This window comes from Equus quagga, chromosome 10, assembly GCF_021613505.1.
Source record: "Equus quagga isolate Etosha38 chromosome 10, UCLA_HA_Equagga_1.0, whole genome shotgun sequence".
NCBI lineage: Eukaryota > Metazoa > Chordata > Mammalia > Perissodactyla > Equidae > Equus > Equus quagga.
Window position 1 is genome coordinate 73,328,929 of NC_060276.1, and position 26,299 is coordinate 73,355,227.

Sequence of the window (26,299 nt, forward strand, 5' to 3'; positions counted from 1 at the left end):
GAAAGACAAGCTTAAATGTTACTTGCACTTCAGTATGAATTTGTTGGATGTATTTCTCCTTTGAAAGTGTTTATATTTTCAAATTTTGGTAGACTGTGAGCAGAGCCAAACTTAGAGGTAGACTGCTGGTGGATTTATAGTCACTCTGGGGCATGTGAAGAAAAGGAATTAAGCTTTCTAGGAGGCTTAATGTCACTCTTTTAGATGTTAGGTGTATGTACAAATGGAAAGTCATTGAAATGTTCAGCCTAATAGAGCATAGTACTATCAGGTCAATGGGCAAGTACACTGGATTCTAGACTTAACTTTACCTTAAAAGAAATAATAGATCCCTTATGAGCACTAGTAGGAACCCTTACCATCAAAGAGGTGAAGCTATTGGAGAAAGTGATTCAAAGTGCTTTCCCAATATAAACTATGGGGGTATATTCCTACATAACAGCCTTATCCATGAGCTTGGCAATTATTTAAGCATTGATGTGTAGAAAGCTCTTTTATACACTTAATATCTTATATTGTAAAGCCCACAAGCACCCACCCCAACAGTCTGTTCATTTGCATAACCTGAGCAGGCGAGTGTTAACACTATGACTGCTGAATATTGCATAGACCAGCAGAGTTGATATCTTCTCCCTGGGCCCACCAGAAAGGAAAATACCCCCATACTGGAGGAACTAGAACATCCCAAATGTCGCCCTCCCCCAACATCTGTGTCTTGTGGAGGAAATCCCAAATAAACACAACATGGGAGATCAAAGACCAGAAAGCCCTATTGGCTCCAGGGAAAGTCAAATCAATATTCTAGCAGGGGGAAGAATTGCTTCACTCACCCTGGAACCTCTAACCCCAGGCAGCGAGGGGGCGGGGGGAGGGGGGGGGCTTCACATGACTTGTGCTGAAATAGGGAAGGAAGGGGAATGTGAGGTAGGACTAGGAGTCCCAGTGAGATATAGGGAAGGAAGGGAAATAAGCAGGCACAGACGCTGGCAGCCATCAGGAGTTCAAGCTTCTTTGACAGCAGGAGACTGGAAGAAGGAACAGAAGTGGCACTGGCTTTAATGGGGCTCTTACTGGGCCTCCTACTCCTGGGCCACCTAACGGTGGTCACCTATGGTAAGGCAGCAAGTGGGGGCCTGGTTGCCACTACTGGCACAGGCAAAAGACTGGGAGGTTGGGATTGAATGCCTACTGAGGAAAGTCTATTTCTGTTGAGTAGGTGAGAATTGTCTCTTGTTACTCTCTCAGCTTTGGGTAAAAGGGAGGGAGGTAGTTGAAGCCTGCTGAAGAAGCCAGGAATAAGTTTAGGTAGAAATTGAAAAGGATCCTCTCTTGGAAAACATACACATGATTTTCTAGTACTTGTCATATCTCAGGGACATTAAGAAGATGCCCAATACCACCCAAGTCACTCTTCCACCTGCTGTCTTTCACCTGAAATTCTACCATTATACCTTAATCTCTCTGGTTCCAGGCTTTGATATCTGTTAAGATATACAGCCCCCAAAGAAGGAATGTTGTCTAAGAGCTAGGTGGGACCTTAAAAGTAACCTAGACCCATCTTTCACTGTTATGGACAAGTGCTCAGAATATCTGTTCACATACTTCCAGTGACTGAGAGTTCATTATTTCCCCAGACCATCTAGTCTGCCCAGGGGCAGTTCCAGTTGTTAGAAAGTTCTTCCTTGTATTAAACCAAATTCCTTGCATGTAGCTCCCATCCAAAGGATCCAACTTTGTTTCTTGTAGACACGCAGAACATATCTACTCTTTCTAGGCTGCAACAGCACTTTGGAGTTCTAAGGACAGACATCATGTCCCCTTGACTCATATCTTCTCCAAGCTAAACAACCCTGGCTCCTTCAACTGGTCTTCACAAGAGTTGGTTTCTTACCACCTCCTAGGGTAACTCACTTCCTTGTGGAAATGGCCCAGTTTGTCTGCGCTATCTGTGGGAGCCTAATGCTGGACACATATCCTAAAAGAGATATGACTATCCCATAGAAACATTATTTCTTTAGGTCTTCATTCATCCTCATTTATACCCCTGAGAATTGAGATAGCCTTTTAGAAAACAGTCTGAGTAATAGCTAAGTGAGGTCCAAGATAAGGCAAAGGGGTTCTTACTGCTCCCTTGCTTGTTCCATATCCTTAGAGGGAGAGACTGCATGGGTGTTAGCTTGATATCCTTTGTGTGGTCATAAATAACTCAGCTTTTCATAGCTGACTCAGATTAGGCTGCTCCATCCTGAGGCTCTGTAATCCATCAAATTCTAGAATCTCAAAGCTAAAAGTGATACTAAATTAAGTCACCTGAGAGAGAAAAGAATTTGCTCCAGGCCACAAAGCATTAGTGGCAGAATTAATGCTCCTTAAGAAGAGTGGTTTTTGTACAACTACAAGATTTTCCTTCTCTAACAAGTTTAAGAGTGTGCTTCTCTATCTTTTCCATATCCTTTGGTTTGAGCTGATAATTGTAGTGGCAGGATTGGGGCTCAGGGGAACATTTTGTAAATGTTAAGTTTGAATCATGTGTGTGCATGTGAGCACTCACATGTGTATTGTTCCCTCCCCAGCCTGTAAGGCCTTTTACACCATTTGTGTGGAGGGTCTTACATTATAGACTTAAGGCTCAAGACACACTGAATGGCCAGTAACACCTTCCCTCTCCCTGGATCTCAGTGTCCCCAACTCATCTGTACAGTGAGGAGATCAGCTTGGCTGGCCATAAAGGGCTCTGCCAGCTGGACAGCTCTGCAGGATTGTGGCTTCACTTCTAAAAAGCCTCTAGCAACCAGAATCAGCTATCAGATCTAAGACACATGTTGAAATAAGCATAATAAAAATAAGTCCTAACATTTGCATTTTATAAACATTGTAAACATAAACACCTATTATCTAAGCTAATCCTCTATCCAGGAAGCAGCCCAAGAAAGAGACAGAGGCCAGACACAGGAGTGTGGGTTCATGAGAAGCTCTCACCCTCTGTCTGATGGTGGGAGGAAAAAGATTCAAAAAGGGACCCAGAACGGCTCCTATAAAAGGGCCCACACCCAGAAAACTAGGCCTTTTGTTTCTTTAGGACCATCACACAGGCCTCAGACCTTTGCTTTCCTAAGGCCAGGTCCCAGGACCAGAGTAAACCACAGGACTGTCCTCTCTTTCTCAAGTCAGACTCTTTATCAACAAAGCCTCTTGAATCAATGGCCAGCCCTCGTCTTTCTCTTAAAGAAGGGCAATATTTGAAGGAAATTCAATCCTTCCCTGTGGGAAAAGAGCAAGGCTCTGAAATTCTTGGAAAGGCTTTTCAGATAGTAGCCAGCATATGGGAGAATTCTTTTCCAGGCATTCAGAGAGATATTATTCAGCCTTAGGATAACATCCCTTAAACCGTGTCAAGTAGGCCCAGGTAATGGTTTGCCGGTTTCAGTTTCAGTGGCTAGTGGTTTAATAAGCTAAGAAGGTAAGAAAGCAGTGTAGCATCTGAAAACCTTTATTCTAGGCCTCCAGGCCTAGTTCTGCTCCTGCTATGTGTGACTTTGGATAAGCATCTTTCTCTCTCTGGGCCTCAGCTTGCTCATATATATCATGAGATAATGCAACTAAGTCATTTTTAAAGTACGTTCCAGCCCTGCTGTACCAAGTACTTCACCATTTGGTTGTTTTCATGGGTCCATAATGGGCAGAGCATCCCCCCAAGGAGGTGGGGCTTTCCTGAAATTGATTTTCCCTACCCAATCTTCCAGGAAAGTCAAGAGTATTGCTTAATTTACCCAATATTTCACATTGGCTGCCAAGCCAGCCCTGTTGCTGGAGGTACAGGCTACATTGCCCTCTCTGGCTGCCCTACAATCCAGAGATGGCAGATTACCTGCCCATAACCATCAGGCTGGGAAGGTTAGCTCCTTGCTTTCTCACATGCTAATTTTTCCTTCAGGTCATTATTAAAGCTGACTGATTATAATACAACTTAATGAATCTGTCTACCCTGGGGAAGACATATTGAGGAACTCTACAGGATAAGAAGAATGAATACAAATATGGGAATTTTCTCTTGAGGAGTGGGGCAAGATTGGCATTTATCCAGCACCTACTGAAGGCCAGCCTCTATGCTAGATGCTTTCACACTTATGAGCTCATTTGATCTTCACAATAACCCTCTATGGAAGGTTTATTATTGTCTCCATTTTATTGATAATGACCTGAAGCTCAGATATACAGTCAGGCAGACTTTGGATTTAGATTTGTATTATCCTTCTTACTACATCATGGAGTCCTTTACCACTCTCTTGATCTCACTAGGTGCTCCTACTCAGTCAGTGTTCCTCTAGGCTCTCTGAGCAACACAGGGATAGTTGGAAGGTGTAAGTCAATGCTACTGAAATTACCTTCACTTTGGTGATCAGAGTACATGAGGAACAATACAATGTTCTCTTTTGTGTGATGCCCTGTGCCTATCATACATTTTCTCTTTATGCTACTAATGAAGAAGGAAGAGGAAGAGGAGAGAAGAAAAAGAAGAAGGAGGAGGAGGAAGAGGAGTAAGATGGAAGGATAGGTAGAAGGAAGAAAGGAGGAAGGAAGGAGAGGGGAAGAAAAAAAAGTAAAAAGGGAAAAAAATACCATTCTTGGAGGTCTAGTTACTAACTCTGTCCCATGCCCCTATTCTTGGATGGAGGAGTCAAGCCTGATCTACTTCTAGAAGTGACTTTTGAGATTGGAAAATTGGGATTGGCTGTTCATGTTCTGGAAAGATCAGAGTGGGCTATGTAAGAATCCCCAGGAATTTCTCAGGAAGGGTAATGTGAGGCAGACCTGGCAGCTCTTTTAAGATAAGAGGGAAGATATACATATGCATAGATGAAGGCATTTTCAGCTGCTCCAGATGTCCTCACAGCAGAATGCTGCTTTATTGGCCAGGAGGGGAGTATGAGAATTCTTATCAAAGGAGAGGAGGGAGATATGGGAGGGTTGGAGGAAAATTAGTGGGAAAGAGAACATTAAACTGAAAGGCTTACATGGTGTTCGTCAAGCTAAGGCTGGTATGTTTGTGCTTGCAAATTACCAAACATACGTATGGGCATGTGTTTCCATGATAATTATAAGCTTTATCTGCATGCATATGGAGACATGAACTATCAATAGCACAGTGAAACTCACTATCTGGTGAAAGTTTGCCACTAGCTAGATCGTGTAATTATTTAACTTCTGTTTCCAGTACAGTCTATTAACACTGAAACACCTAGGATTGGAAGAGACTTTAAAGGGTAATGCTGTCCAAGACCTAAACAAAGCTCAGAACTTCTCCTAGACAGCTTAGTCCATCAATAGTCAGCTCTGATTAATTATAAAGTTCATTTTTAGAGCAAACCAAAATCTGTCCCTATTATCCCCCCATTTGTGGGTCTAATTTCTGCTCCCTGCCCAATCTGAAGCTCTCCAGAAAGTGGTGGATTTAGTGACATGGATTCATGTTGATTTATTCTTTTCTACTCAAGGCTTTATCTTGGCCAAAATATGCTGGTGATGTTCTAAGAGTCCCTGGTGAAGGCACAGGCCAGAAGTTTGACTATAGTCTCCCCATTGATAGAAGTCCTGGTATTTGGCAATACATTCTGGGAGCTAGAAAGCATTCTTCCACCTCACTTTACATCTTTTTGACTGAAACCTGGGAATCCTGGGCTACACAAAATTCTTTTATTCAGTAATAGCTTACACTTTGAAACCACCTTTCCTAGGAGACACATAAAGATATTTTTTAACTAAACAATCCTTCACTCCTGGCCCCAGTTGAATAATACACAAAACCCTCAAAATATGAGCTCATAGATGGAAATTTCTTATATAAGGTGATGACTCTCTCAACATCCTCAACATTTTCCCCCTGGGTTTCCCATCCAAGCATGCCAAGGAGCAATCTTCTTTCGGTCTTACCACCATCCCTACCACAGCCAGCTCTAGGATTTTACTCAGATCCTTTTTCTCTCCAGATCTTTTCCTTTCCATTCTTCCTCAAGATAGAATTTTTCGGTATAATTTTGCTGACAACTAAGAGAAACAAAAAGAGAAATAATCAAAGAAAGGAGAGAAATTGAAAAGAGAAAAAACGCTTACAAAGTGCAGGTTTCAAACTTAAAAATAACTGATGATTTTTTTAAACAAGAATGCATCTCACACAAGTTTCCACCCTCGAATTGCTCTTTATCTGCCTCCTTCCTCTTTTCCGGAGAAGAGCTTAGGGTTGAGGACTCAATCACTGAGGCTTTCTGAGGGAGCAACAGGGACTAAGCAGTGCAGCTGGCCCTTTCTTTCTGAGCCCTGCAGCCCCCACATTTTTCTGGGTACATAATTACATACAATAAAATAGCCCAGACTCAACTGCTCAGCATTTGTTCCCACATCTCTTTTGGAAAATGTTGAAAGAAGTTATTTTCATTGACTTACAGAACCATGAGTCAGAGTTTGAAGAACCCTTAGAGATCATTCCATCCAAATTTTCTACATTATAGATGAATAAAATGGGTCCTCCATAGTGGAAGGTGACTTACCCAGGGTCACCTCACAGCAATGCAGTGACTGGAAAAGGACTTGAAATTCACAAGAGCTAAAAATGTTGAGGGCTTTCCTTCTGAGGTCTGGTTCTGATTGTTGGGAATGCTGGCAGAGAACAAAATGGCACAGGGAATCTGAGAGTATGATGGAAGGAAAGTTAAGCAGTGTTTTTCAGAAGCCTAGTGAGGCCTGCCACTGCCACCCTAGCTCCCAGGTGAGTGTACCGTCTATGTCTGCTTTCTTCCTCTGTTCCCCCTCTTTAGGTCTTCCCATCCTGGAAGCACCTGAGAGTGTGACAGGGCCTTGGAAAGGGGATGTGAATATTCCCTGCACCTATAGTCCTCTGCAAGGTTACACTCAAGTCTTGGTAAAGTGGTTGGTACAACGTGGTTCAGACCCAGTCACCATCTTCCTACGTGACTCCTCTGGAGACCATATCCAACAAGCAAAGTACCGGGGCCGCCTGCATGTGAACCATGGAGTTCCAGGAGATGTTTCCCTCCAACTGAATACTCTGGAGATGGATGACCGGAGCCACTACATGTGTGAAGTCACTTGGCATAACCCTGATGGCAACCAAGTAGTGAGAGATAAGATCATTGAGCTCCGTGTCCAGAAACGTGAGTCACTATAGGGGTAGGAAAGCACTGATAGGCAAAGATCTGATAGAGGACTGTAATCCTAGAAAATCCTGAGAAACCCAGAGACCTTTGTTTACCTGTACACAATCTCTTTGCAGTTACATATACTAATCAGAGGAAGTGGTCAGACAGAGGATCCTCAGAATCATCACTCTCATGGCAGAATTTAAGTCTCGAGAAGGGTTCCTGGCATTCAAATATCTACTCATTCAAGTGTCCCATAAATTCCAGCATCCATAGCCTGGTTGCCCTCCTTGGGCTCTGGGTCTTAAAACTCATAAAAATGAGTATGTATTATCAAGATATTGGAGAGTCAATAGCTGACAGAGAAGCTCTGGGGAAAGGGATGCAGAGGTTAACCAAGATAAGCTTTGCTGGCTTGACAATTTTACAAAGATCTGGCCCTGGTAATCTAAAACTGCAGATAGTCCAAAAACTCTAATTGAGCCTGAAAAAACTATATTACTTTTTTAAAGTCAGTTTATTTTTAACCATAGATAATCCAAAACCCCAGATAATACAAAACAGTACCTAATCTTCCAAAGGATGGTATTTTATTTACATTGTTCTATTCCCTTCTTCCTTCCTGAGTCTTGAGTCTATTTTAGTTCCCTTTGCAGATATATACATAACCCTATACCCAACAAGAGTGACTCAGACTTGTGTTCCCATATCCTTATAACTTCCCAGAGCCTCCTCTCTTGTCTTTGCAGTCTCTGTTTCCAAGCCCACAGTGACAACTGGCAGTGGCTATGGCTTCACAGTGCCCCAAGGAATGAGGATTAGCCTTCAGTGCCAAGCTCGTGGTTCTCCTCCCATCAGTTATGTTTGGTACAAGGAACAGATTAACAACCAAGAACCCATCAAAGTAGCAGCCTTGAGTACCTTACTCTTCAAGCCTGCAGTGGTGGCCAACTCAGGCTCCTATTTCTGTACTGCTAAGGGCCGGGTGGGCTCTGAGCAGCGCAGTGACATTGTGAAGCTTGTGGTCAAAGGTGAGCAACCCTCTCTCCTGGTGAGTATTTCAAAAGATCACACTGTACCAGAGATACCTCAGTATAGTGTCCTTATTCCAGAGAAGACAGGTTTAGGGGTTGAGTCCTGGCTTGTACAATCACAAAGAAATAAAAAGTCTGGATTGCGAACAATGCCTGTCATGTTGTAGATTAAGTAGACAAAGATGGTAAAAGGAAAAGTGACACTTACTAGGTACCTAGTATTTGCCAGAGAAAATGCACAAGCACTCGACACACATCTTCTCATTAAATTCCACAACTATCTCATGAGATAGGTTATCATTAACCTCTTTTTACAAAAGAGAAAACTGAGAGTCATAAAGGGAAATCTACTCACCCAGGTCTTGGAGCTAGAAAGTTTAAGTTGGGATTTGCACTCAGATTTCATGCTCTTTCTGCTATGTCTGATGGTTTGTCATGGCTGAATCTGTACTAGCTCTGGGAACCCTTTGAAATCCTTTTTATTTGTTTTCTCTCTTTGTTTTCGTTTTGTTTTGTTTGGTGAAGTTTTTTGTTGTTTGATTATGTTTTGTTTTGCTTTATGAAATAAGCCCAGATCTCTGTATACTTTCTTTAAATTTGCCTCCCTTCTCCCTAAAACCAAATACAGATTCTGGTTGAGATCGTGATGAAGATTGACTCTGGTTAATCAAGGTTTGGCTATTTCCTACAGCATTATCCTGGGAGCACTAAAAACCATGTACTTAAAGAATGAAGGCTGGGGTTTAAATGAACAACCCAGTACTGATATGTCCAAATAAGTCTTGTTGCCTTCTAACACATCTCCTTGGAAAGGAAGCCACTTATTCCAACAAGGCTGCCATTGCCCAAACGTGTTTGGAATTGATTCTAGGGAATTATCCTCAGAGCCACCTGAAAGTTACTATCCTCTGAGAGTACTTCTACATAAGGAAAGTGAGCAAACTGGCTCTCACCACTTGGGTTAGGAAAGTGAGGTTGGTTTGAGACTCTTGTGTTTGCCTGGAGAGATGTGCTCCCCAAAGTTGAATTGTGGTGAGGATGTATGTGCTGTACATTTTGGTCTGATAGTTTTTGAGGAACAAGGGCAAACTCACTCTGAGGGAATTATGTGGACACTGGTGCAACTCTCTGAGAATTGACAATCTGGTCAAGCAGAGAGAGCAAGGCATAACCAGAAAGTCCGAGAAATGTGTACTTCATAGAGGGACAAGTTGAACATTCTCACCTTTCCATGAGTTAGTTCCTAGCCCTTCTGGACAGGACCTTGCCCATAATAAATCAACCTAACCCGTATCACAGTCCAGACTTACAGGCAACTAAACTCTTAGGCAGTGCTCACCATTGCCCTCTACTGACAGGTAAAGAAACTGGGGCCCAGAGAAGTCAATTCTCAGCCTTCCACCCTTCCCTGCTCTCTGATTCAAGCTACTCTCTCTTGGCTTTCTCTACCTGCCTCCTTCTCCACCTCAACTTGGTCCCATAAGTCTGGTCTCCTTTTCATTTCTACTCGACATAGCTCTTAGCCCCTCATCCCTCCACCTCATCCTCTTTGTTGTTCCTCAGTTCTGGGATAGCCCTGTATGCCATGACTTGGCCCATGCTCTTGGACTGCTGAGCTCTGCTCACAAAAACAGCACAGAGGTGCATTCTTCCCATTTCAGTTCCGTGCTCTGTGACAGCCACTGCCTGTCCCCATGCTGTTTGCCAATCAATTTGCTTATCTTTGTGCCATTCCTTATAGCGGCTGTTTAGAAGACTTTCCACCTTATTTCAGGCTCCCAGCCCTGCTCCCAGATGAGGTCACCTTCTCCTTCTCTGAGAAGATCCAGACCCCCCTCAGATGTGAATTCTATCAACTACCCTCTCTGCCTTGACATTTCCCTGCCCATTCCCCCTTGGCTCAGAGTAAGATGTGCCTTTCTTCTCTCCACAGCAAGCCTTCCACCTGAGCTCTTAACCTCAGCTACTCCAACTTCCTGCTTCACCAATTATCTTCTAATTAAGCCTAATATATATGTATGCATGTATGTATAATACGTCCGTATATATATATGTATGCAAGCCTATTATATATATATATATATATATATGTAAATAACATATATGTTATTTTTAAAAATCTTTCTCCCCATCCGCCACCTCATATCTCTTCTATGGCCACTACCAACCTTCTAAAGAAGGTGGTTTCCCCTGTCTGTCCCTCCCAATTCACTATAACATAACTTTGTACACTGGAGTCATCACTGACCTTCACATCACAAAAGTCCAAGACCTCCTCAACTTCCCTGTAGCAGTTGACCCTATTAAACATTCCTTCCTCTTTAAAGCCCTTTCAACCACTAGTATCAGCACCACTATTATCTCTGGGCTCTCCTAAGACCTATCTGACTCATCCTTCTCAGACCCCTTTGCTGGCTCTTCCTTCATTCATCCCATGATTTTAAATGTTCTCAAAGACTTAGTTCTCATTGCTCTCTTCCTGTAGCTCTATAGCATTTTATCAGATGATTTTATTCACTTTTGTGGTTTCAAATAAGGCCTCTAGGCTGAGTACTCTCAAGTCAATAATTTTATTCCTAATTTCCCTCTTGAGTGTTAGATCTAAATGTCTAGTTACCTCTGGACAGCTTCACTTCTAATATTGCTTGTCTAAAACTGAACTTACCTTTTACTCACTAATCCAGCTCTTCAAAGCTGTTAGAAGATTCAGCAATATTTTTGACTCCTCCCTCTTCTTCACCTGCCAATCATCAAAATCATCGAGTACTGTGAATTCAACTACTGAATCAACTCTTGTTATGCTCGTAGCTTTTTTCCCCAGACCCTCATAGTTTCATCATCTTTTTTCCTGAACAATTTCAATAGCCTTTTAAATGATCTCCACATGTCCATCAATCCTCACCAAACCATCAACTTATTCAGCATTTATTGAATATCTATTTTATATCACTAGATATAAAATCCAAGACTGGTTCTCCATAGTCCAGGAAAGTGCCTAGTGCATAGGAGACACTTAATGAACGTTTGTCAATGAGTGGACAATATATGCCACTCCCTAACCTTCAAAACCTCCACCACGCTGTTGTCAGAATTATTTTTCTCAAACTTAGATTGGGCAGTGTTTACTTCCTTCCTCAGAAATTTTCTGTTACTCCCCATGGACCCTTCTATCAAAGAACAAAGCCTAAACTCCCTTAGTCTGTCCCCAGTCTATGTATCCAGCCTTATCATCTAACATGCCTCTCCACATCTGAAACATAAAATGCTGTTTCCTCTGCCTACAATGTTCTTCCTCTTTCTTAACCTAACGAAATTCTATTAATCTTTCACTGACATCTTTTTTTGTTGAAATATACTTCACATACTATAAAATTCAAGATTTTAAAGCATACAGTTTAGTGGTTCATATGGCTGTGCAACCATCACCATTATCTAATTCCAGCATATTTTAATCATCCCAAAAGGAAATTCTGTACCCCTTAAGCAGTCACTCTCAGTTTCCCATTCCCCCAGCCCCTAGAAATGAGTAATCTGCTTTCTGTCTCTATGAATTTACCTATTCTGGATGTTTCATATAAATTGAACCATAGAATATTTGACTTTTTGTGTCTGGTTTCTTTCACTTAGCGTGTTTCCAAAATTCATCCATGCCATAGCATGTATCACTATTTCATTATTTTTATTGCAAAATAATATTCCATTGCATGGATATAACACGTTATTAACCATTCATCAGTCGATGGGCATTTGAGTTGTTTTTATTTTTTGGCTATTCTGAATAATGCTTCTATGAGCAATCATGTGAAAGTTTTCCTGTGGACATACATTTTCAATTCTCTTGGATATACGGCTAAGAGTGGAATTACTGGGTCATATAGTCACTATGTTTAACTTTTTGAGTAACTGCCAAACTCTTTCCTAATCTAGCTGCACTATTTTACATTCCCACAAGCAATGTATGAGGGTTGTAATTTCTCCACATCCTCACCAACTTGTTATTTTCTATTTTATTTTTTAAATTATTACACACAGAGAGTGTCAAGTGGTATCTCGTTGTGGTTACAATTTGTATGTCCTTAATGACTAATGATGTTGAGAATCTTTTCGTATGTTTATTGTCCATTTGTCTTTCTTCTTTGGAGAACTGCTTATTCAAATACGTTGTACATTTTTAAATTTGGTTGTTTGCCTTTTTATTGTTGAGTTGTAAGAATTCTTTATATATTCTAAATACTAGACCCTTTTCAGATACATTATTTGGAAATATTTCCTCCCATTCTATAAGTTGCCTTTCACTTTCTTTTTATTGGTAAGGAAGATTGGCCCTGATCCAACATCTGTTGTGAATCCTTCCTCTTTTTGCTTGAGGAAGATTGTCGCTGAGCTGACATCCGTGACAATCTTTCTCTATTTTTTTGTATGTGGGACGCTGCCTCAGCGTATCTTGATGAGTGGTGCATAGGTCCATGCCAGGGATTTGAACCCACAAACTCTGGGCCCCAAACAAGAGCACACGAACTTAATCACTACACTGCTGGGCTGGCCTCACCTTTCGCTTTCTTGATAGTGTCCTTTGATGTACAAAGGTTTTAATTTTGATGATGTCCAACTTATCTATTTTTTCTTTTGATGCTTGTGCTTTTGGTATCATAACTAAGAATCCACTACCAAACTCAAGGTCATGAAGCTTTACTCTTGTTTTCTTTGAAGAGTTTTATAGTTTTAACTCTTGCGTTTAGGTCTTTGATCCATTTTGAGTTAATTTTTGTGTATGGCATGAGGTAGGGGCTCAATTTTATTCATTTGCTATCCAATTGTTCCAACATCATTGGTTGAAGAAAACATGCTTTCTCATTGAATGATCTTGACACTCTTGTCAAATATCAATGACCAAAGATACACGGATTTATTTCTGAACTCTCAATGATATTATATTTTGACTGTTACACTGTTTTGATTTCCATAGCTTTGTAGTAAGTTTTGAAATTAGTAATTATGAGTCCACCAATTTTTTTGTCTTTTGAGATTGTTTTGGCTATTCGAGATCCTTTACAATTCCATAGAAATCTATATTGATCTATTTAGAATCTTCTTTTCCATTTCTGCATATAAGTCATTGAGATTTTGATAGTAATTGAGTTGATTCTATAGATTGCTTTTGACAGTATTGCCATCTTAACAATATTAAGTCTTTCAACCCATGAACATGAGATGTCTTTCCAGTTATTTAGGTCTTCTTTCAACAATGTCTTGTAGTTTTCAGTGCACAAGTCTTGCACTTCTTTAGTTAAATTGGTTTCTAAGTATTTTATTATTTTTGGTGCTAGTATAACATAATTATTTTCAAAATTTCATTTTTGGATTGTTTATCACTAGTGTAGAGAAATACAACTGATATTTATATATTGATCTTATATCCTATAACTTTGTTAAACTCATTAGCTCTGATCATTGTTTTATGGATTCTTTAGAATTTTCTATATATTGTTATGTCATCTTAAAATAGAACTAATTTTGCTTCTTACTTTCCAATCTGGATGCTATTTATTTCTTTTGCTGGCATAATTGGTTTGGCTAATAACTACAGTACAATGGTGAATAGGCATGGCAAGAGTGGACATCTTTATATAGTTTCTGATCTTACAGGAAAAGGATTCTGTCTTTCACCATTAAGTATGATATTAGCTGTGGGTTTTTGGTATATGCTGTTTATCAGGCTGAGAAACTTCGCTTTATTCCCAGTTTCTTGAGTGTTTTTATAATGAAAGGGTGTTAGATTGTGTCCAGTGCATTTTCTGTATCTATTGAGATGATAGTATTCTTTTTGTCTCCTTTATTCTATTAATAGTGTATTACATTGATTCATTTTCTTATGTTGAACCAATCTTGCATTCCTGGGATAAACTCTACTTGGTCATGGGTGCATAATCTTTTTAACGTGTTGCTGGATTTGGTATGCTAGTATTTTGTCAAGGACTTTTGTGTCTATATTCATAAGAGATATTGGTTCTTAGTTTTCTTTCCTTTTGATGTCTTTATCTGCTTTTGTATAAGGATAATACGGGTCTCATGTACTGAGTTGGGAAGTGTTACCTCACCTATTTTTTGGAAAGAATTAGTACAGAATTGGTATGAAGTTTTTTAAATCCTTGGTAGAATTCACCAGTGAAGCCACCTGGGTGTAGCCTTTACTTAGAGGGAAGTTGTTTGATTAGCAATCCAATCTTTTTACTTGTTGAAGCTCTGCTTAGACAGATTTCTATTTCTTCTTCAGTTAATTTCAGTAGTTTGTGAATTTCTACAAATTTGTCTTTTACATCTTAGCTAATTATTGTCTTACAGTTGTTCATAGTATTCCCTTATAATTCTTTTTATTTCTACAAGGTAAATAGGAATGTCTCATCTTTCATTAAAGACTTTGGTAATTTTAATTGTCTTTTTTTTTCCTGGGTTGGTCTAGCTAAAGGATGGTCAATTACATCGATCTTTCCCCATAACGAAATTATGGTTTTGTTGACTTTCTCTATTGATTTCTATTTACTATTTCATTTATCTCTGCTAAATCTTTATTTTCGTCCTTCTGTTTGTTTTCTGTTTAGTTTGCTCTTCTCTTTCTAGTTTTCTTTTTAAGGTAAAAGAGTGGGCTATTGATTTGAGATCTTTTTTACCTTTTGGAGTAGGTATTTACAGCTATAATTTTCCCCTGAGCATTGCCTTTACTGCATTCAATAAGTTTTGGTATGCTGTGTTTTTATCTCAAAGTATTTCCTAATTTCCTAATGATTTCTTATTTAACCCATTGATTATTTAGGAGTTGTTTGATTTCCACGTATTTGTGAATTTCCCTAATTTCCTTCTGTTATGTATTTCTAGTCTCATTTCATTGTGGTTGGAGAACACAATTTACATTATTTCAATTGTTTCAAATTTACATAGTGTTATTTTATAGCCTAACATATGGTCTATTCTGGATAATTTTCCATATGTACATGAGAAGGATATGTAATCTGCCACCCTTGTGTGGAGTGTTCTGTATATGTCTACTATGTCCATTTTGTTGGCAGTGGTGTTCAAGTCTTAAGTTTCCTTGATAATTTTTTGTCTAGTTGTTCTATCAATAATTGAAATTGGAGTATTGAAGTCTCAAATCATTATTGTTAAATGATCTATTTCTCCCTAAAATGCTGCCATTTTTTATTTTATGCATTTTGGGGTTCTACTGTTAGGAGACTGTATGTTTAAAATTGTAGTATCTTCTTGATGTATTGATGCTTTTATAATTATAAAATGTCTTTCTTTGTCTCCAGTAATAATTTTCTCTTTAAGTCTATTTTGTGGGATATTAGTATAGCCACTCCAGGTCATTTGGGTTACTATTTGCATGGTATACCTTTTTATATCCTTAAACTTTCAAACTATTTGTTATCTTTGAAGCCTAAGTATACCTAGCATGTAGTTGAATTATGTTTTCATATCCATTCTGCAAATCTCTGCCTTTAAATTTGAGAACTTAATCTATTTACATTTAATATAATTGCTCATAAGGGAGGATTTATGTCTGCTAATTTGCTATTGTTTTTCTATATATTTTTTCTCTCTTATTACTCTGTTGCTTCATTACTGTTGTCTTTGGTGTTAAATGGATATTTTCTCATGTACCACGTAATTCTTTTGTTATTTCTTCTACTGTATGTTTTAGTTATTTTCTTGGTGTTTGCCCTTGTGATTATGATTGATTTTTTTTTTAAAGATTGGCACCTGAGCTAAGAACTGTTGCCAATTATGTTTTTCTTCTCCCCAAAGCCCCCAAATACATGGTTGTGTATTCTAGTTGTGAGTGCCTCTGGCTATGCTGTGTGGGATGCCGCCTCAGCATGGCCTGACGAGTGGTGTCATGTCTGTTCCAGGGATCCAAACTGGTGAAACCCCAGGCCACCGAAGTGGAGCATGCAAACTTAACCACTTGGCCATGGGCTGGCCCCTGATCCTTAATTTACTAAAATCTAGTAAGGATTCATACCAACTGAATTTCAATAGTATATAAAAATTTTATTTCTATATAGCTCCATTTCCCCTCCTTTATGCTGTTATTGTAACAAAATGCATCTTTACACATTATAATCACATCAACATAGACTTATAATTATTGATTTATGTAGTTGTCTTTCTAACCAAGTACAAGAAAGGGAGTTACAAACAAAAGATGCATTTGTACTCTCTATGTTTACAGATGTAGTTATCTTTACTGGTGCTTTATTTCTTCACATTGATTCAAGTTATTCTCTAGAGTCTTTTCATTTCAGTCTGAAGAATTCCTTTTAAGATTTCTGATAGAGCATATCTACTGCTGACAAACTCTCCTTGTTATTGTTTATTTTGGAATGCCTTAATTTCTCCTTCATTTTTGGACGTTTGCTAAATAGAAAATTCTTATTTGGTAGGAATTTGTTTCAGTACTTTGAATTGTCATCTCACTGCCTTATGGCTTCTATTGTTTCCAATGAGAAATCAGCTATTAATCTAAGAATTCCTTGTACATGATGACTTGCTTCTCTCTCACTGCTTTCAAAATTCTCTCTTTGACTTTCACTTTTGATTACATGTCCAGATATGGATATTTTTAAATTTTTCTTACTTGGGATTCATTGAGCTTCTTGTACTTGCAGGTTAATGATTTTCACTATGTTGGAATGTTTTTTGACATTATTTCTTCAATTATTCTGTCTGCTCTTCTCTATCCTCTCCTTCTAGGACTCTCATTACATATATGGTGGTACACTTGATGGTGTCCCACAGGTCTCTGAGGTGCTGATCATTTTTCTTTATTCATTTTCCTTTCTGTTCCTCTAATTGGCTAATTTCAATTGTCATATCTTCACATTTACTGATTCTTTTGCTTGCTTAAATCTGCTCTAGTGAATTTTTCTTCCCTCTAGTGATTTTTCTTTTCAGTTATTGTACTTTTCGTCTCCAGTATTTCTAGTTGGTTCCTGTTTTATAATTTCTGTCTCTTTATCAACATTCTCTATTTGGTTTGAATTATCCTCACTCTCTTAGTTCTTTAGACATGTTTTCCTTTAGTTTCTTGCACATATTTAAAATAATTGATTTAAAATCTTTATCTAGTAAGTCCAATATCTGTGTTTCCTCAAGGACAGTTTCTATTCATTGCTTTTTTATGTGTTTATGGGCTATACTTTCTAATTTCTTTGCATATCTCATATTTTTGTTGAAAACTGGACTTTTTTTTTTTTGAGGAAGATTAGCCCTGAGCTAACATCTTCTGGCAATCCTCCTCTTTTTTGCTGAGGAAGACTGGCCCTGTGCTAACATCCATGCCCATCTTCCTCTAGTCTATGTGGGACACCTGCCACAGCATGGCTTGACAAACAGTGCATAGGTCCACACCCAGGATCTGAACTGGTGAACCCCAGGCCACTGAAAAGGAATGTATGAAGTTAAGCACTGTGCAACAAGGATGGCCTCTGGACTTTTTAAATAATATAATTTGGCAACTCCGGAGATCTAACTTTCCTTCTCTCTCTCTAGGGCTTGTTGGCAATGCTTGTTGTACTAGTTGTCATTTGTTTAGTGACTTTTCTGAACTAATTTTGTATAGTCTTCTGTATTCTTTGTCATAGATGGCCACTTGAAGTCCCTACTTTGTTAACTTAGTGGCTAGTTAATGGTTGAATAGGGATTTTCTTAAATACTGAGAACCAATAAATCTCTCAGTCTTTACTAAAGGGATCTGTTGCCTGTAGAAATATGTCTTCAACACTCACCCAGGCAGTTTATAACTGTGCCATAGCCTTCACTTCATGCTTATACAAAGCCTCAAGGCTAGCCAGAGGTAAGAGATTATTACCTTCTCATGTCTTTCCTGAGCGTGCATACAGCCCTATGCATGTCTGTGGCCTTCTAGATTCCTAAAAATGTGTCAGAGCTTTTCAAAGTCCCTATGGACATCTCATTCCTCATTTATTCCTTTTAAATTTTTGGTTAGTCTCATGTTTCCCTCAACTGTTATCCATTGCCTCAGGCAGTGATGTGACAAATACTCCCCCCTCCCCAAGGAAAGTTTTAGCACTGAGTGACTAATAAAGACAAGCCTTTTGAGTCAGGTCTTTCAGGGAACCTCCACACAGGTCAAATAATGACAATTGCTTGGGAATTAAATCTGTTCTGCTTACTCCAGTACCTGGAATGGAGTTTATTTTCAAGGTTACTACAGGCCTGGGGAGGGATGATGGGGCTAGGTGAGTTAACATGCCACAAAACTGCTGATCTTAACAAGACTGGGGTGTTTTTCTTCCACAAATCTTTGACTAATTTCCCAAATTCTGAAAAAAAACTCGATTATGAAAAATCTTGCTAGTTATTTCATTGCTTTAGTGAAGACTTGAATATTTGGAAGTCATTGCTCTACCATTTCCACTGAAATTACCCACAGTCACCTTCTTTATACTTCCAAAGTCCCTCTCAAGAGAATGAATAGCTAAATTTCAGTTAAAAGTTAGTGAGGACAAAATACGTTTTTGCCATCTGAGTTGAAAGATCCTCTGAAATCTGGCTATACATTCATTGGGAGTCTGTGAACCCTGGGTTAACAATCCTGCCTTATAATGATGTGAATGAAGAACAAGTAACACACAACTTTCCAGTATCACGAGAGAAGTGTTGATATAGGTCCAACACTTCACTTACTTCTCAATTTCCCTAGGACAGTCAACCGTTCACTCAAGTGTGCCAGAGCCCTTGACTGGGCTTGCTTTTCCTTTCAGACTCTTCAAAGATACTCAAGACCAAAACCGAAGCACCTACAACCATGCAATCCCCTTTGGAAGGTGAGTTTTACTAGAGTTCTGCTCTAGTAGGAGAGGTATGAAATGGTGTCGTGGAACCCAAGGGAAGAAGACAATGCCATTAGATGGGCAACAAGAAGTCACTAGTTTCTTCAGAGAGAACATAATAAAGAAATGGAAATAAAAGAGAGAGAGCAAGGATTTATGTGTCGTGAAGAAGTGAAACTTTTCATGAAAATTTTGACACGAAAGGAAGGAGAGAGTTAGAATAGTCCCATGGTAAAAGTGGGAAAAGAGAAAACTGTGATCTCTGCCCCTAGTCTAACTAGCTGTGGGACTTTGGGTATGTTGCCTCCCCTCTATGTGCCCTCTTTCCACCACCAGTGGTAAGACACTATAACTCATCTCATAGTACTAGTGGTCAATGACATGGCCAAGAATTCTGGAAAGCTCAGCACAGATGCCTAGAGAAGGACCCCAACATTTTCAACCCCCTCCACCTCACAGTTCCTGGCTAGAAGAGAGGCCTCTGATCTTAATACCCTATTGTTGTTGCAACATCTATAGTAAACCCATCCTGGAGCTGGACCACTGAAGTGGATGGCTATCTTGGGGAGACCAGTGCTGGGTCAGGTAAGAGCAATGCCAGAATTTCTATCCTTCCATCTTGGCTGTGAACTTTGCAACTGAAACTTCCTACTATATACGCTGTTCTATGGCATTCAACTCTACAAACCATTACTTGCTATGTGCCAGGCAGTGGTCAAAGTCCCCAGAGGTGCGGTGTGGGTGGGATGGAGAAGAAGAGATACAGATCCAAGGATGAGCAAAGTCAGAGTGGAGTTAAGGGGAATGGTATACATGTCCTTAGCTGGTTCTCTGTTGTCATAGTTATATGCTTCCCAAACATTCTAAGAAAGAATAAGAATGAGACCATGACCTCAGCCAAGTCTCCCAGGGAGATGGGCATTTGACCAAGTAATGGTAACAGCAGACCCTCATTACTTGAGATCTTCACTAGGGCCCACCAAGCAGCTTGCAGCTGATTTATGACTCCTCCAAAGTCTCAAAGATACCTAAGTCACAGTCTCAGAGATACAAACCCCAAAAAGAAAGTGTTTTATGTTTCACCTGGAGCTGATAGTCAGCTGGTATTCACTGGTATGACTGCAGTGATTGAAACGATAAAATATTCTTATACTAGTCGATAATTATTTGCTTTGTTTAAGCACTGACCTCTCCATTATCACCTGGGCTTCCCTGGTCTATCCCTCAGAACTCTCCAGACCACTCCATGGTCCTGCAACAAAAGTGTTGGTGCCTAGTATAGTAGGGGACCTCTAAGACTCCAGGTCGACAGTAGGCATCTGTTTTCATTGGTTGGGGCTAAATAGTTTGATGACTATCACTCCTGGTCTCATCCTCTGGCTGTGTATCATTGAGGGTGGACTTCTTAATGCCCCTGTACTTCTCCCTTCCTGATTGCAGAGCTTCTTGGCTATCTCCTGGCATAGTACAAACCTGTTCTGTGTGCCACCTTTGCATTGTCACATTTGACTTGAAGGCTTCCATAATTCCGTGCCTCTTCCAGGGCAATATCCAATAGGAGAAGGGAGGTTAGAAGATCCCTCTTGGAAAGTTGGTTTGGTAGGATGAGAAGATTACCTTGGGAGAAATGAAAATTCTCAGATGTCGGGTTTGTGTCCTACATTGTCTATCAAGCTTTTCACTATTTGACTCACTCCAAGAGAGATTATTCCTGTGATCTCTATCAGTTTATAGCTTTGGTTCTCTCAGCTCCAATCAGAGCTCTGAGGACCAATTTTCTAGAAATACCAAATTTCTAGGACAGAATATTTCGGGATATGGTAAAACAAAGCCAGTTGTAGAAGCTAATCCTAAGGGCACTGGAATTCCTTTCCCTACCCCTTCCTATTCCCTGATCTCTCCCCCTAGATTCAGAATATTGTGCTTACAATACATTAGACATCCTCCAATCTTTTCATTGAACTTATGGAAAAACTAAGGCCTAATCAAGAATTTGACTAAGGCCACTGTATTTATTTTCTGTTACTGCTATAGAAATTACCCTAAATTTAGTGTCTTAAAATAACACAAATGTTTTGTCCTTTACTTCTAGAGTTCAGAAGTCTGGTACACTAGGCTAAAATCAGGGTGTCAGCATGGTTGTATTCTTTCTGGAGGTTTTGGGGGAGAATGAAATTCTTTGTCCTTTCTAGCTTCAAGAGGCTAGCCACATTCTTTGGCTCTTGGCCTTCATCCACCATTTCCAAAACTAGCAATGTAGCATCCTCAGATCTCTTTCTGACTCTGACCTCCTCTTATGTACCCCTCTTCCACTTTTAAAGGACCCTTGTGATTACAATTAGCCCTTCCAGATAATTCGAGATAATCTCCCCATCTCAATGTCAGCTAAATAGCACCTTTAAGTCTATCTGCAACTTTAATTCCTCTTTACAATGTAAAATAACATACTCACAGGTTCTGAGAATTTGGATGTGAACATCTTTGGAGGACCATTATTCTCCCTACCACAGTCAAAGAGCAAGTAAATTACAGATCCAGGATTGGAAGCCCAGTCTAGTGGTTTCCTTCAGCTTGTAGGCATGATTTGGGGGGGTAACCCAGGGGACCCAGTAGAAATATGTTTTGAGGAAAAAGAAACCTGGGTATTAGGCCAGAGATTGTGAAGGAAAGAATCCTTGTGGCTATAAATAATTGACCAGAATCTCAATAAGGTAGCATTTTTTGTGAAGCTGGGAAGTCAGAGTACTACTTTCTTCCCTCTAAGACAAGGTGAAAACCTCTTGTCTTGGCCTCATGGAAAGTATGTAGGACTAGTTCAAATGCCCAGGCCAATCAGCCATCAACCAGTGGATCTGGAAAAATTTGTTTATACTTGGAGTCTTTAGCCTTTCTCAAGTCTTTCTCATGGGCCTGGGGTTTTGTTTCTCTCTCTGGCTAGCTAAGAAAGTTGGGAAATGGAAAAGGAAGTGATATGGGCTGGTCTGGGATGATCCTTGGAGTTTCTGTTTCTGGACTCATTTCCAATAAGATATACTTGGTCTTGTTTTGCCTTCTAGGAAAGGGCTTGCCTATGTTTGCCATCATTCTCATCATCTCCTTGTGTTGTATGGTGGTCTTCACCATAGCTTCTATCATGCTCTGCCAGAAGACGTCCCAACAGGGTGAGTGATGAGTATGACTGGTGGTTCCTGTTCATTCATTCATTCTGGCAGTATAGTTGAGCATAAACTCTGTATCAGGCACTTCAAAGAGCTCCCAGCCTAGTTTGAGAGTGAGAGTAGGAGTACAGGGAGACATAGAAGCCAACAATGACAATACAACTTATAGAAGTTAATTCAAAAATTTTTGGTATCCAGCCTAGTACAGCCATCCCTCTAATGGGTTGTCTAATGAGGATGCAAGAGAAGCAGACATAATCCTTGGCCTCAAGTTGCTTACAGTTTATTTAGGGGATTCAAGGTAGAAGCATGGAGTTTATGAATAACAATAAATAGCACTAAAGGCTATGGACTCAAAGCTTGGAGAAGACAGTGAAGGCTAAAGTGATCCAGAGGAGAGGAGAGTCAGTTACGGCTGGAGTAATTAGCAAGGGCTTTCATAAGGAGGTGAGACTTAGACCAGGTCTTGGAGGGTGAAAACAATTTGGAAGCAGGCAGTATTCCAGGAAGGAGAAACTACATGAGTAAGGGTGTAAAAGCTTAATGGAGTCATCAATAAAGAAAATTCATGTAGCTGAGTAATGGGGAAATAGAGGGGTAAAGGAAAATTCATTCCTGATTATAGAAGGTCTTCAATGACAAGCTAAGGAATGTGGACTTTCTTCTCTAGGCTTTGCAAAGGCACTAAAAATCACCAAAAATCTTTAATCAGAGGAGTGGTATAATGAAGATGTAGTTATCAGGGAAATTAAACAACTGTGAGACAACAGAGGAGGAAACAAAATTTGGACGTTTATTTCTAAGTAAAATCTAGCTATATCTCAATGCCTGCTGCACTTGCCATTTTACCTAGCATTAGTGTGTCTCTTCCTTGTAGTAGCTCCTGTTCCCAAATAGCCTGTTTTCCACATGGGTCTCCTCAACAAAAGAAGAAAAGGGAGTCTTGGGTATCTCCTCCCAGGTCTCAACTATAAGTTCTGGTCTTGGCCAGTTAACATGGCTATGACCCAGGAGGCTAAACGTGGGTGTGGAGATACCTCAAGTGACCACAAATCCCAGGGGTACTAAAAGGAAAACATTCATCATAATCTCAATGAGACTGGGTATAAACGGTAACTGTATTAGATTATTTCCCTCTCAAAAACCCTCCAGGGCTCTTCATGGTCCAGGAGATAGAGGTTAAAATATAGCATTCCGTTCAAATCCTTCTGTGATGTAGCTCTAGTCTATCTTCTCAACTCCCACCACTTCCTTATACCTATTTTCCCTTACAGTCACTGGAGTCAAAAAGATAGCCTGTACACCTCAAACCTTCACATGTTTTTCCTTCTTGGATTGCCTTCCAAAAACTACCATTTTCTACCTCTCTATAAGAGAGACAGTGCTGAAGTATCGATTAAATTTAACATGTAGTTATTTAGCGCCCAAGTCAGTTGCTAAGCATATAGAAATGAAAAAGACACAACCCCTTCAGTATAGGAGCTACTAGACCAATGGAGGAGATAAGACATGGAAATACAGGGCTCTATCACAAGGCAGAAGGCCTGTAGCATGTCGTGTTTGCTTTGTTGTTGTTTAATGCACTCATTCCCAGCTGCATCCCTGAAAGATTATAAACCCCTAGAGGGCAGTACCAGGAGACATCCATCTTTGTACCAGGCTATAGAGTCTTTAGGCCTGCATAGAATGTAGATACTTCTCCTCCACAGACACTAGGGAGCAATGGTGGCCTATTCCAGGACCTTTCCTGGGTGCAGAGTGGGGATCAGTGCATTTGGGAATAGCTTAGACAATGGTCCATGACATCAGACTAATTCAGCACCTCCTGCCTGGGCTTTGGCTTGGCTGCCAAGTTTCCCACAAGAACTCCCCGGGAATCTTTGGCAAGATTCCTGGGTCCCTTCCCCAACCATACCAAGCAACTGCTCCAGCTCAATGTCCTGAGCCAGAGTATGCTAAAGAGGACAGTGGCCAAGTGTGCTTCCTCTTCCTTTCCCTGAGAAATCTGCATCCCTGTGTTTCAACTTACCTTCCCAATACCTCCAAGTTGTTGGAAAGCTGAGACATATTGAGATTTCCCTCTCTGTCTCCCTTTCCCTCACCTTTTTACTGGTATCCGCGGTCCATGCTTGGTCCTTGTCCACTCCCTGTGGAGACTTCTGACCTGATTCCTCCTTCTTTTCTAGAGCATGTCTATGAAGTGGCCAGGTAAGATAGCCTCTCCTCTTCCATCTTCTGACCCCTTCCTTGCCCCTCAATTCTGTTGGTCACTGGCATGGAGGAAAGGAGGTTTGGCACAGACCCAATCCTAAGGCCAGAGGCCTTCAGGGTCAGGGCACAGCTTTCTTACCTCTCTGAAGCACCTCCTGAGGTTCTGTCCTAGCCCACAAAACACACAGGATAACTTAGATCCACTAGCCCTCCATTCCAAGAATCCCTGGGTGACAAGAGCCTGAGGGTCAGATGGCAAAAACTGGGGCAGAATGGTGGGAAACCAGGGTACTGGACTCAAGTCCTTTCTCATGGGTGGTGGGCTCTTGGGCCACAGGGTGCATGCCAGGGAGGCCAACGGCTCTGGTGAAACCATGAGGGTGACCATCTCTGCAAGTGGCTGCTCCAGCGAAGAGCCAGCTTCCTGGACTCTGGGCAACGACTACTCTGATGAACGCTGCCTGAGTCAGGAGTCCCAGATCATCACCCGGATCAACAATGACTACACTCACCCGCTGCACACAGTTCCCCCAGATTATGAGCTTCTGGCCACCAACAGAAAGAGACTCTGCTAAAAATGCCTATTAGGCCAGGGCCTACTGATATATTTGCCTATTCAGCCCCTGCCTTCTGCATGGCCCCCTTCCCTGCTACCTTTCTTTCTGGATAGTGCAACATGTCTTCCTTGCCAACATTAGGGCCCCTAGAAGTAACTGGCTTTGCTTAAGAAGTTACTATAAGTACCACAAGCAGGTCTGCTGCTGGGTAAGGCCCTAGGCTCTTCTGGTATCCCTGCCTGGGGCTTCCACTTCTTCTCTCCAAAGACCAGAGGGAAGTGTTCCTAACACTAGGACTTAGCCGTCATGCCTCAAGACACCACTCACCTTTGGCCTCTTGCCACCAGAAGACCAGAAGGAGGCTCAGCTCTGCCACCTCAGTGAACCAGATGAGTCCAGGATCACTTCCCTTTCTCTAGGGCCAGATAGCTTTTGAGATTGTCATGTAACAAGCCAGAGTTCAGTTCTACTCTGCACTAGTGTTCTCATACTCTTTTGGTACTCAATAAATATCTAATCATGATAGCAATCTTGGTTGTTTTGGTCTTCTTTCAAGGACCTACCAAGAGTAACTGAAGTGAGACTAGTTGAGATGGTTGGGGTCCTGGGAGTATGAACAGCACCTTTGCTTTTCTGGTCTTTATTCTTCTCACCCATACCAACCTTTCCTCACTTCAGAGGTGGGCCCAGCTGGAACACAATGAGTCTTTGGTAAAATAGTACTCAGCCGCCTTCCATTCCCTTCATATTCATCTTGCCAGCTCCACCTGGATGACTCTTCCCAAGTCAATTGGGAACCTAGAAAAGGGGGAACCTTTCTTCTGTCTCAGGGGACTATGGATACAGAGATAAAGGGCTCCCTTCTTTCCAAAGTATGGATTCATCACCCTCAAAGATTTCTACCTCCTGGAATCCTGAAATCTTTGGAGTAGGTGTATACTTCATAAGTCATCTCTATCTCCTAGCCCCTTCTTACAATATGGGGTCAGAGCAAAGAAATCTTTCTCCTCAAGCCGGAATAAAGAATAGGAGTGTGAGCATGTGTGTTTGTTTGTCTGTGAATGTGCACACACACATATGACTTTAAATCAATCCCTGCTGTGAGGACCTGTTCTGGGTCAGGTCAACACTGCTTTCTTTCCCTCATGTAATTCATATCAAATCAACTTCTTCACTCTTCAAGGAAGCTGACATGTTACCACTTTTGGTTCCAATGCAGCCCTAAGATCAGCTCAGGTTTCACCATGAGTTACTCCCCTTTGGGACAATTATAGAAGTCGAAATAGTACATGAAATTGAATAAGGAGTCCCCTGATTTACCACCAACAACCT

General features: G+C 40.6%; 1 protein-coding gene across 3 annotated transcripts; it reads left to right on the forward strand.

Annotated features, from left to right (window-relative positions):
* Positions 1–934: 934 nt before the first annotated feature.
* VSIG4 (V-set and immunoglobulin domain containing 4) lies at positions 935–25,496 on the forward strand. 3 transcript variants are annotated; one of them, XM_046673413.1, is made up of 8 exons: positions 935–1,113; positions 6,813–7,169; positions 7,904–8,185; positions 18,973–19,035; positions 19,561–19,626; positions 22,098–22,202; positions 24,386–24,407; positions 24,748–25,496. In XM_046673413.1, exons 1-8 carry the CDS (start codon positions 1,059–1,061, stop codon positions 24,983–24,985), a joined length of 1,188 nt encoding a protein of 395 aa, XP_046529369.1. In that variant the 5' UTR covers positions 935–1,058; the 3' UTR covers positions 24,986–25,496. The 3 variants fall into 3 exon arrangements, with proteins under 3 accessions (XP_046529369.1, XP_046529371.1, XP_046529370.1); XM_046673415.1 differs by lacking the exon at positions 7,904–8,185; XM_046673414.1 differs by lacking the exon at positions 24,386–24,407 and having other exon boundaries at positions 24,748–24,934.
* The last annotated feature ends 803 nt before the right edge of the window (positions 25,497–26,299 follow it).